Source organism: Trematomus bernacchii, unplaced genomic scaffold (genome assembly GCF_902827165.1).
Source record: "Trematomus bernacchii unplaced genomic scaffold, fTreBer1.1, whole genome shotgun sequence".
Lineage (NCBI taxonomy): Eukaryota > Metazoa > Chordata > Actinopteri > Perciformes > Nototheniidae > Trematomus > Trematomus bernacchii.
The window spans coordinates 26220587-26232673 of NW_022988043.1; the positions used below are offsets into that span (position 1 = coordinate 26220587).

Sequence of the window (12087 nt, forward strand, 5' to 3'; positions counted from 1 at the left end):
ATTTCTCCAAACGGAGTATGCCGGGCTCGGTAGATTTCCAAGTATGCTGGAGATTGGAACAGTACTTCGGCGGCACTCGATGACGTAGTATGCTTGAAATAGTGGCTCTGAAGCAGCTTTACTCGCGATTGAGAAACACCCACTGTCACTACCCGATCTGCAGCCCTGCCCTATCTGCAGTGCGCATGTGCGAGATGGTCCGCCATATTTGACAACTACATACGGCAACTCTAATAGGACACTTGACACAGTGGCTTTTGGCAAAGCAGAAAAAGAACCGAGAGAGATGAGTTATTGTTATTACAACGTGACTTCACTATTATTTAACAACTCTTTTTATTGGGTTCTTTTATTTGGGTTTAAGTACATTGTCAGAATAAGTGAGAAATGGATTTAACTTCTGTTAGACAGCTATCATACTGAATAAATATTTACTGTGAATGTATGCAAAAATGTATAGCATATAGCTGTCTAACAGAAGTTAAATCCATTACTCACTTATTCTGACAATGTACTTAACCCCAAATAAAAGAACCCAATAAAAAGAGTTGTTAAATAATAGTGAAGTCACGTTGTAATAACAATAACTTATCTCTCTCGGTTTTCGGAGTTTTCTTTGTGTGCTTTGCCAAATGCCACTGTGTCAAGTGTCCTAGTTGGGTTGCCGTACGGAGTTGTGCATCTCGCACATGCGCACTGCAGATAGGGCAGGGCGGCAGATCGGGTAGTGACAAACACAGACGTCAGGGGGCAGTAGAGGATGCTCGCTGAGTTGTTGCAGGAAGTTGCGCATGACTACAAGCTCGGCACCATGGCGCCTCTAGATCTGGATAAATATGCAGAGATTGCCAAACAGTGTAAATATCTCCCAGAAAATGACCTGAAGGTAAATGTGACTTTATATAAATGTGTTTTTGTTGAGACATGTGATGGACTTCTGATGGTATGTTGTAACAGCGTGATTATCTGTTAGCTAACGTGAGCTAGCTAGTAAGTTAGCCTGCTGACTCCCATCTCTCGGCCAGGAAGTGAAAACAGTTCAAAACAAATGTTCAGTTTAGCTGCAATAGAGAAACACAAGTCCGAATCTCCTTATTACATTTATCAACACTATGAATGACATGTCGTTCCCTGCTGAGGGTAAAATGAAAGATATCCACAGTGACGTAGCGAGGCTGCCTGTCATGGTGGTTGTTTACTAGCAGCATCGTTAGCTGAGAGCAAACACTGTCCACACAGGGTACCCAGGAGAACACACATATACTTCAAGGCTGTTCAAATGTACATATTTAATTTAATTACAGACTACTTTAGTTGTGCTTCAAACAAAAAACAATACTACCAGAAAATATACAAAATGATTTAGTTACAAATTGAGAGGATGAGCAACATAGAAGGAAATGTAAGTTTGCACTTTAAAGCAGACAGACATGTATCCCTGTATTAGCGTTAAACTGTGGAATTATTTCCCAAATGAGTTAAAGGGCTGTATGAACATCTTTAAGTTTAAGAAAATGTATAAAGAAAGAATAATTAGACAGTATGAAGATGTCAGGTAACCTGTATTGCTGATGGTGTTTTGATTGTGATTTTGGTTTCATGTTACTCTAAGTATTCGTTGTAAGCAGCTGTGATTGACAGATCTGTTTTTGAGTAAGGGGCAGGTAAAATAAGACTTTCTTCTCCCATTTACAAAAAACTGCGTAAAGTACATGTTTTGTTTTATAACAACTGCAGAATAAGTGGAATAAAACTAAAGAAAACCTGTAAGTTTAAGGAACAACATACTTCCCTTCTACAAGGCAAGGCAAGTGTATTTATTATATAGCACCTTTCAACACAAGGCAATTAAAAGTCCCTTACAAAAATGAAAAATATTAAGAGCATTAAGAAATGGCCTTTAAAAACATTCATTAAAAAGCAAAGATAATAAAATAAACATGACATTACATTGCATTTAGCTGACGCTTTTATCCAAAGCGACTTACAATAAGTGCATTCGACCAAGAAGATACAAACTTGAAGGAAACAGAATCATATAAGTACATCAGGTTTCATAGAGCCAAAACATTTCAAGTGCTACTCAACTAGCTTTAGATAAGCCAGTCCTTTATTAGTATATAAGTGCTTAGTTAGTAATTCTATCGCTCGAAGTGGAGTCGAAAGAGATGAGTTTTTAGTCTGCTCCGGAAGATGTGGAAGCTTTCTACTGTCCTGATTTCAATGGGGAGCTCATTCCACCATTTTGGAGCCAGGATAGCAAACCAACGTGTTTTTGCTGATGGGAACTTGGGTCCCCCTCGCAGTGCTGGTGCAGCGAGCCGTTTGGCTGATGCAGAGCAGAGTGCACGTGCTGGGGTGTACAGTTTAACCATGTCCTGGATGTAGGAAGGGCCGGAACCATTCGCAGCATGGTACGCAAGTATCATTGTCTTGAAGTGGATTCTAGCAGTTACTGGAAGCCAGTGAAGGGAGCGGAGGAGCGGCGTGGTGTGGGAACATTTAGGAAGGTTGAAGACCAGACGAGCCGCTGCATTCTGGATGAGCTGCAGAGGTCGGATGGCACATGCAGGTAGACCAGCCAGGAGGGAGTTGCAGTAGTCTAGGCGTGAGATGACGAGAGCCTGGGCCAGAACCTGCGTTGCTTTCTGGGTCAGGAGGGGACGTATCCTCCTGATGTTGTAAAGAGTGTATCTGCAGCAGCGGGTTGTTACAGTGATGTTTGCAGTGAAGGACAGTTTGTTATCTAGGGTCACACTCAGATTCCTTGCAGTCCGAGTCGGGGAAACAGTAGAGGGGCCGATGTTGATTGTTAGGTCAAGAGTGGGACAATCTTTTCCCGGAAGAAAAAGCAGTTCAGTCTTGTCAAGGTTGAGCTTGAGGTGGTGAGCAGACATCCACTGAGAGATGTCTGCTAGACAAGCAGAGATGCGTGCGACGACCTGGGTCTCTGAGCGGGGAAAGGACAGAATTAATTGGGTGTCGTCATTGTAGCAGTGGTATGAAAAACCATGCAAGCTAATGACTGATCCGAGCGAGTTTGTGTACAGAGAGAAGAGGAGGGGACTCAGACCCTCTCCAAGTTACCCTGTAGGTAAACATACAAAAATACATGAATAAAAGTTACAGTGCAGTTTAAGATATGAATAGTTCAATTAAAAGCATCGGCAAAAAGAAAAGTCTTCAGCCTAGATTAAAAGTAGTAACAGTTGCAGCGGACCTGAAGGTTTCTGGGAGTTTGTTCCAGATATTTGGAGCATAATAACTGAACTTCTCCATGTTTAGTTCTGACTCTGGGGACAGAAAGCTGACCAGTCCCTGAAGACCTGAGAGTTCTGGATGGTTCATCATTTAGCAGGAGATCAGAAATATATTTTGGGCCTAAACCATTCAAAGCTTTATAAACCAGCAGCAGTATTTGAAATCAATTATTTGACACACAGGAAGCCAGTATAAAGACTTCAGAACAGGAGTGATGTGATCCACTTTCTACAACGATATAACACCTCATTCAATCTGTAAACTGGCGGCTGTGGCTCAGTGGATAGAGTGCTGGACTTCGAATCAGGGGGTAGCAAGTTCGAGTCCCACTGCAGTCAGCATGTCGTTGTGTCCCTGGGCAAGACACTTCACCCCAAATTGTTCCTGTGGGGATTGTCCACAGTACTGAATGTATGTAAGTCGCTTTGGATAAAAGCGTCTAACAAATTACATGTAATGTAATAATGTAATGTAAACTGGAACATTAAGCATTGAACCTTTAATTTACTGTGCAAGATTTTGAATGGATGTAAGAAGTGTGTTAGCTTCTTTCAAGAGACAGCATTTGATAGTAGGAAACTAACAATACTAGTACATTTGGCACCATATTTAAAATAATTAGTAAGGTTATAACTAGTAAGTTACACAGTGTACTGGTGTACTTAAAGGAAAGTGAGTTTGAAGGTTACAATCTGCTGATGAGAGTGAATGTCAACTACGAACAAGTCAAAATTATGATTATTTTAATAACGCTTCTCTTAATATCTCCAGTTGCTTTTGGGCCCCTGAACATGCAGTGTAATGTATAAAAGGGAAATATTCTTACACTGATAACCTAATGTGTTTACAAATATGAAACCACTTGTAGCCCAGCACTGTTATTCTTTGGCTGGCTATAAGTCACAGTCATGCTGTGGCCCACTGACCAAGCAGTCAATGTCAACATATCTTATTTTATAGACACTAGTGGGTTTGTACTAAGAAAGTAACAAGATTACACATCCAAGGTTCTGACCCTCATATGTAAGGCCAGTGCTGATCACTGGGAAGTTCGCTTGTCGTGTAAATATACATTTATTGAGTAGGTTTTAGCCCGATAGTGGAAGTTCACCACGGTCCATTTTTGAGGCAGTTTCTTCTTGTGATCTGTGAACAAAATATAAATCTTTCCATCCCCTATTAGTTGTTCATTTAACGACAATATTACATCTCAGATTTTCATTTTCATTGAACAGCTACAGAGCGTTACGCTGCCATAAAGAGCTGTTAACCTAAAAAAAACGACTTTATGAGTCAAGGTGTCGCAGACTGTAAACCGTTTCACACGCTGTTCACTTGGAAGAATATTTTAGTTTAAGTTAAAGCTTTGTCCTTAAAATTGTCTCAGTGAAAAGCATGCTAGTGCTGAATGATGACTCATGGTTAATGTCTGTGTGTTATGTTTTTATCAATACAGAGGTTATGTGATTACGTGTGTGACCTTCTGCTGGAGGAGTCCAACGTGCAGCCCGTCTCCACTCCTGTAACAGTATGTGGTGACATACATGGACAGGTAAGAACCAGAAGTTCTCAGCGGGAAACCCTTTGTCTCCCCTGATGGTGCTGCACATCCTGCGGTTTACCGAGATGTTGGTCTCTTGTACACATCAAATGTGATGCATGCACTAACCATGTATCTCTTTGTTCTACAGTTTTATGATCTTTGTGAACTCTTCAGAACGGGCGGCCAGGTTCCTGACACAAACTACATATTTATGGTTTGTGCATTGAAATAAGTTTGAACTCAAATGAATCTGTCTCAATGTGTTCTATTCAACAGATGTTAGTAATCCTCTGTCATCTGCAGGGCGACTTTGTTGACCGAGGTTATTACAGTTTGGAGACGTTCACCTACCTGCTTGTGCTGAAAGCCAAATGGCCCGACCGCATCACGCTTCTACGTGGAAACCATGAGAGCAGACAGATCACCCAGGTGTATGGCTTTTATGGTAGGATTGGATTCATGCCCATCTTCAATCTGCACTGTCCCATATCTCACATCCTGGACAATAATCATACCTTTCTGTTTGAAATAAATGTTCACTCTGTTTGTCTTTCAGATGAGTGCCAGACCAAGTATGGGAATGCAAATGCCTGGCGTTACTGCACCAAAGTGTTTGATATGTTAACAGTTGCAGCTGTAAGTATTGACATGACTGGGCTTTGAGTTTGGTTGTTGTTAATAAATAAGGAAGATTGATATGTGACCTGATAAATGATATTTCATCATGGCTTTAAAACTTGTTTATTTCTGATGGTAAATGATGTCTCAGGAGAGAGATAAATCCATGGCGTATCGCTAGAGAAGCTCAGGATGGTTCACTTTTTATGATCTTAGTATTTACATGGACTATGTTAAAGACGGGCAACTTACTGGGACACTATCACAACATGTTTTGGGGGTTGGACAGTTTTTTTTTAATTGCATAGAAGTTGATTTCAGTCCATCTCCTCTTTAATTTAGTTAATTCTTCTCTTTCACCGCCACATTTTTTGCAAACATAAACCATGACACAACATTTGATATGCACTTTTTTCATATAGTAAGCAAACTTGTTTTCCAGATGATATATGTTACCACTGAATACAGTATGTTTATTAACCATGGGTTAAACAACATGTAATGTGATAGATCATTCTGCTTTTCCTTACTAACAAAGCCTCCACAAATGAGCTGGTTCTGTAAAATAAATACAGTTAGATTCATTATATCTATACATTTATGACCTACATCTGAATTTTGGGTTGTTTTCAGCTGATGGACGAGCAGATCCTGTGTGTCCACGGAGGCCTCTCCCCAGACATAAAAACTCTGGATCAAATTCGAACCATTGAGCGGAACCAGGAGATCCCTCACAAAGGAGCCTTTTGTGACCTGGTGTGGTCAGACCCTGAAGACGTGGACACCTGGGCCATCAGCCCCAGAGGAGCCGGCTGGCTCTTTGGTGCAAAGGTCACAAATGAGGTAGGTTGGCCTCACTTTGATTGTGTTACAAGAATACGTACACTTGAGTTCTTACATGCTCGGAAACAAGTACATAAATATGACCTATGCAATTGTAGCATTTATTTTATTTGCTCCACTCCAAATGTCAACATAAACTTTTTATATATTCACTATTTAATTTGAAAATATAAAATAAAAATACACAAGTAGTTCAGGTCAACGTGTCTCAGATCAAGACAAGAGTCATTCACTTTCAAGTCGAGTCTTAAGTCATTTATTTCAGTCAAGTCAAGTTGGGCGTCAGTAAAACACTGGCTCCAGTCGCATGACTTAAAGTCAACAACAACTCGAGTCCACCTCGCTGCTGTCATGATGCAACACTGTTAATACACACAGTGTGCAAGCCCCATAGAAGTAGCAGCAATGCAAAGTGCTTTGTGGTACGTGAAATATAGGATATTTCCTGACTCCAAACAGAACTTGGCCCCTCAATCCTCTGTGAGCAAATAGGCAGTAGGTATGGTGGTGTTGGCAGTTCAGTGTAGTGAAAGCTAATGCAAAATCTGTCATTTTACCTGTGCTTCGTTGTTACATTTTAATTCACAAATAAAATGTCACTTCATATGACAAATCTCAAAAATTACAGTGATGTGAGCACAGCATTTGTTACCTGATGTTGCGTATTTACTTCTGTGTATTTAAGTCCTTCAACTTTTCCTCTCAATGATCTTGTGGGTCCCAACAATAACAATAAAAGAAGGTTCTTCTTTTTAACATATTTTCTTTTTTTTCTTTCTCCATCTTTCAAAAACTGCAGTTTGTTCACATCAACAACCTGAAGCTGATCTGCAGGGCACACCAACTTGTCCACGAAGGCTACAAGTTCATGTTCGATGAGAAGCTGGTCACAGTGTGGTCGGCTCCGAACTACTGCTATCGCTGCGGCAACATCGCCTCAATTATGGTCTTTAAAGACGCTAACACAAGAGAACCGAAGCTCTTCAGAGCAGTGCCTGACTCTGAGAGGGTTATCCCACCCCGAACAACTACACCCTATTTCCTGTAAGCCCATTAAAACCAAACCAAGCAGCCATTTGTTCAGTGCACAGACGGTGGCATCAGCACTTATAAACCCATATGAATTTTGTATTGTACATTTAGAGTATTTACAGTGCACTTTACTGTGCCAACTGCCCGTTGTTATTCCCAGTACAGTTAAGTGAGGTGGCGCAGCAGTGTCGCTGTGCTGTTTTAGAGGAAGGATGAAAATGGCCCTTGTAAAACGTTCATATTTATACATTTAGATTGTACTTATCTATAGAAATTCCCTCTGCTGAGAAATTGCAGGTGCAGTGTTGTATGCAATGTCTCAATTTATTTTGTTATGCTTATGTATTAAAACTGGATGTCAGATAATAAAGCACTGCACAAATTGGAGTTATACACTTAGTGTTATCATGTGATATTATAAATAAACATGTAAACATGGGAGTAAATGTGTAAACAAATGGCTATATCCATTTGTTAGATTTCTGTAAGGCCTGTGATACCTTTGAAGATTCTCTGTGATTTCAAGATTTGGAATCAGTGCTTGTAATTATTTGTTTTCTGTGTAACCATTCTGTTTTTAAATAAAGAAATCCATTAATTGTAAAGGTGAGTTGAACACCGTTGGAGTACTTCTACTTTTGTATTCATGTTAAGGCCCCTACACACCAAACTGACACCAAAGAACACGTCCCGACGGAACACGACTGTTGTGTTGCCTCACGTCTCCTCCGTCTTGGCCAAAAAGTCGCACTGGAACACACCGCAAAGTAGTGTGTATTCGTCATTCAGAAGAGGCAACCAGAAGACAGATTGCGTGATATATAGAAACAACAAATAGCTACCTACAGCTCGAGCCAAGCAGCACAGGGATGAACTATGCCAATATTTTTAACAGTATCTGTGCAGTGCCTTTTCAGTGGGGCAAGATATAGCAAATATGTGTGCCTATCCTGCTATTTGTGTTTATTCTTTTAATCACACAGCGTTAAGAAAAAATAAAAATGTGCCTACATAACTGTCAGTTGCAGCCGCAGCATTATTATTGGTTTAACTACTAACAGTATATTTTTAAAATGACCATCTTGAACAGCTATACATTAAAATACTTCTAGGCAGATTGTGGACAGTAACAAAGTACATTTACTTAAGTACTGTACTGCTCCACTCCCATTCTGGCAAATAGTGTTTCGCTAAGCTGAACGGCGGAAGGTGTCGGCACGGCCGCAAAGACACAACGGTGCGGGACACCAATCTGAGTACTAGGGCGACAGGACGCTCATCGATGGCCCGACATCTATCGGTGTGTCCGGGCCTTATGCACCATAAACTTCCGGAATCTCAAATCCCCTCTTCCCTCTCCTCCCTATTGGCTGACACTGTCCCTGACTCCAGCCTCACCTAGTACGCTTCACCTGCTGACCTGGTCAACACCTACAACAATGCTCTCTTCTCCTCAATCAACTCGCACCAATAAAAACCAAATCTGTCTCTTTCACTCACTCCTCCCCCTGGTACACTAATCATCTCCGACGCCTCAAATCTAAAGGCCGCCAACTCGAAAGACTTGCAAATAGAACCGGTCTTACGATACATAAAGATGTCTACAAACTACACCAACAACAGTACAAAGACGCTCTCAACAGCGCACGCTCCTCCCACTACTCTTCCGTCATGCAATCTGGCAGCAACAACCCTAAGACACTTTTTTCAACATAAGCAAACTCCTCAAACCTATGGATACCATCTCCAACTCCTTCACCGCCACCACATGTGACTAATTCCTCTTGTTTCTTCAGGACGAAATTGAAATAATACACAGCCAACTGGCCAACGCTTCCAACTCCTCCACCACCCATCCTTACCTCGAACCTTCCTTCCCTCCTCCTTCGAATCACCCTTTTACATCATTCACTCAAATCACTACTGCTGACCTAGCTTCCCTAGTCATTGGCATGAAAACTTCAACCTCCATCCTGGACCCCATCCCCTCCACCCTTGTCAAATCGTGTCTCCCCCAACTCATTCCTCTGATCACCGCAGTCATTAACTCCTCTCTGTGCACTGGCCTCGCCCCCCCTGCTTTGAAACTCGCTGCTGTCACCCCTGTACTGAAAAGAACCCGGACTAAACCCTGACATCTTCAATAACTACCTGCCCATCTCCAACCTCCCATTCCTGTCAAAGATTTTGGAGTGAACTGTAGCCTCCCAACTACAATCTCACCTGGACAGCCATAACCTTCATGAACAATTTCAATCTGGTTTCCGCACTCGCCACAGTACTGAAACTGCTCTACTGAAGGTCACAAATGACAATCTCCTCTCTGCTGACTCTGGTTCCCTCTCCATCCTCATCCTTCTTGACCTAACCGCTGCTTTTGACACCATTAACCACTCCATCCTCATCACCCCCCTTCAGTCTTTAATTGGCAACAGGGCCGCCCCTGGCCAACTTGTGGCCCCACGCAAAGTTATATGATGATGCCCTCTGTGTTGCGAGCGTCAACGGGGTGGGGGGGGTGGGCGGGGTGCTAGTGGAGCCTCGCAGCGGTGAAACTGTGGCGCGCTTAGACTGTAGGTGCACCGCATTTGCGCTTCAGATGAGGCTCCCTCCGCAAAATGAAGAACCCTCCGCAAGATGAGGCCCCCTCAGCAAGGTGAGGCCCCACGCAGTCTGTGTGATTGGCCTGTAGGGAGGGCGGCCCTGATTGGCATAACCGGCACCGCCCTCTCCTGGCTCAAATCATATCTCTCTGGCAAAAAACTATTCATTTCCATCAACAACTGCAAATCCCCCACCGCTTCAGTCACTCACGGCGTCCCCCAGGGCTCTGTACTTGGTCCCCTGCTTTTCATCATTTACATCCTCCCACTTGGACAGATCCTCCGCAAACACCGACTTCGGTTCCACTGTTACGCTAACGACACCCAACTCTACCTCGCTACAAAAACTATTTCTGCAACCACCCACTCCCAACTCACCAACTGCCTCACTAACATCTAAACATGGATGCAAAACAACTTTCTGAAACTAAACTGTGACAAATCTGAAATAATCATTTTTGGCCCAAACTCACTAACCGCTCCACCCAGGACTCCCCTCTAAACATCGAAGGCTCCATCGTCAACCCCTCAACTCACGTCCGTAACCTTGGTATCATCCTCGACCCCGCCCTCACTTTCCTCCCTCACGTAAACCAGGTCACAAAAACCGCCTTCTTCCACTTAAAGAACATTGTCCGCACCAGACCCCCCCTCTCATCCACCGCTGCTGGAACTCTCATCCATGCCTCCATTACATCCCGTCTGGATTCCTGCAACAGCATCCTCTATGCATACATCCTCAATAAACTGCAATATGTCCAAAACTCCGCTGCCCGTATGCTCACCTCCACCCGACGCTCCGACCACATCTCCCCTATCCTCCATGACCTCCACTGGCTCCCCATCAAACACCGGATTGACTTCAAATGATTACTTCTCACCTACAAAGCCATCAACAACCTCCCCCCCCCCCTACCTCACTCACCTCATCCCAAGGCCGTAAATGTTGAAGTTAAAAGCATCAATCTGGTGCACTTTGAGAGCAACATTAAAGGTGGGGTAGGTCATTTTGGAGAAACCAGCTCGAGTGCGCTAGAATTTGAAAATACACAGCCGGAAAAAATCTGCCACTTCCTTACAGAGCCCCTCCTCCAACACACACGAACGCGCACATGACCAATGAGGGCACGAGATAAGTTTGTGCACAGATGGAAGGCTGACAGGCAGGTAGGCCATCCAGTTATTTTAGCCGGGCCGGCTAAAATGATTGGTCGTGCTTTTTACAGTTGGCTTCCACAGATTACATTTTTTTATGGATTTTTTGTCAAAGCACTTAAGATATTCATTGCTGTCGGGATGTTAAGAGCATTCCATGGAATATAACAAAAAGTGTATCTCGAGCCGGTTTCTCAAACTTATCTACCCCACCTTTGTCCACCTATGGATACATCTCTCAACACTCTCAACACCCATATGAAACAGAACTGTAAACAGATTTACTTTTACTTTATGCATATTTTACAAATCACTCCCTAGCTACTATTCCTGAAAAGTTCGGTTTTAACATCAGAACTACAAGTTATTTACACAAAGAAGCTAAACCGGAGGGTTCATTAACATTACCATTACGAAATAAAATAATATAGTTTAGGGCTAACTTGGATTAGGACTAGGCCTACTGTTTATGTTCTTTTTGTTTTATTTGTACTGTTTCTGTTCTGATTTTATTTAAAGTGTCTTTGAGCATTAGGAAAAGCACTATAAAATCCAATGTATTATTATTATTATTATTATTATTATTATTATTATTATTATTATTATTATTATTATTATTATTATTATTATTATTATTATTATTATTATTATTATTATTATTATTATTATTATTGTTATTATTATGTTGTAGTTGAGTATGGTTTGATGTAAATACATCTTCTGTACTTTTACTTTAGTAGGATTTTTTATGCAAGACGTTTACTTGTAATAGAGTGTTTTCACTATTTATAACGGGTATTTTCACTTCAGTAAATATCTGATGATTTATTTCACCTCTGCAAATACAGTTACTTGGAGCACGGAGAGGCATTGATTCCATTTGTCAAAGCCACTGCAGAATTAAGCGTTTCTCAAGCATTTGATATTTGTTTTTGACATATACTAATACATTATTTATTTATTTAGTCACATTTTAAAGGCAGGTTACAGAGATGTTGTAGTATGTTCATCTTGGTACATCTCTAAAGGTGC

At 41.8% G+C, this 12087-nt stretch overlaps 1 protein-coding gene across 1 annotated transcript; it reads left to right on the top strand.

The window, feature by feature from the left end:
• The first annotated feature begins 747 nt into the window (after positions 1–747).
• On the top strand, positions 748–7917 carry LOC117472966 (serine/threonine-protein phosphatase 6 catalytic subunit). The gene is made up of 7 exons (XM_034118427.1): positions 748–886; positions 4718–4813; positions 4953–5018; positions 5108–5249; positions 5361–5440; positions 6056–6265; positions 7065–7917. Exons 1-7 carry the CDS (start codon positions 761–763, stop codon positions 7311–7313), a joined length of 969 nt encoding a protein of 322 aa, XP_033974318.1. The 5' UTR covers positions 748–760; the 3' UTR covers positions 7314–7917.
• Positions 7918–12087: the final 4170 nt, after the last annotated feature.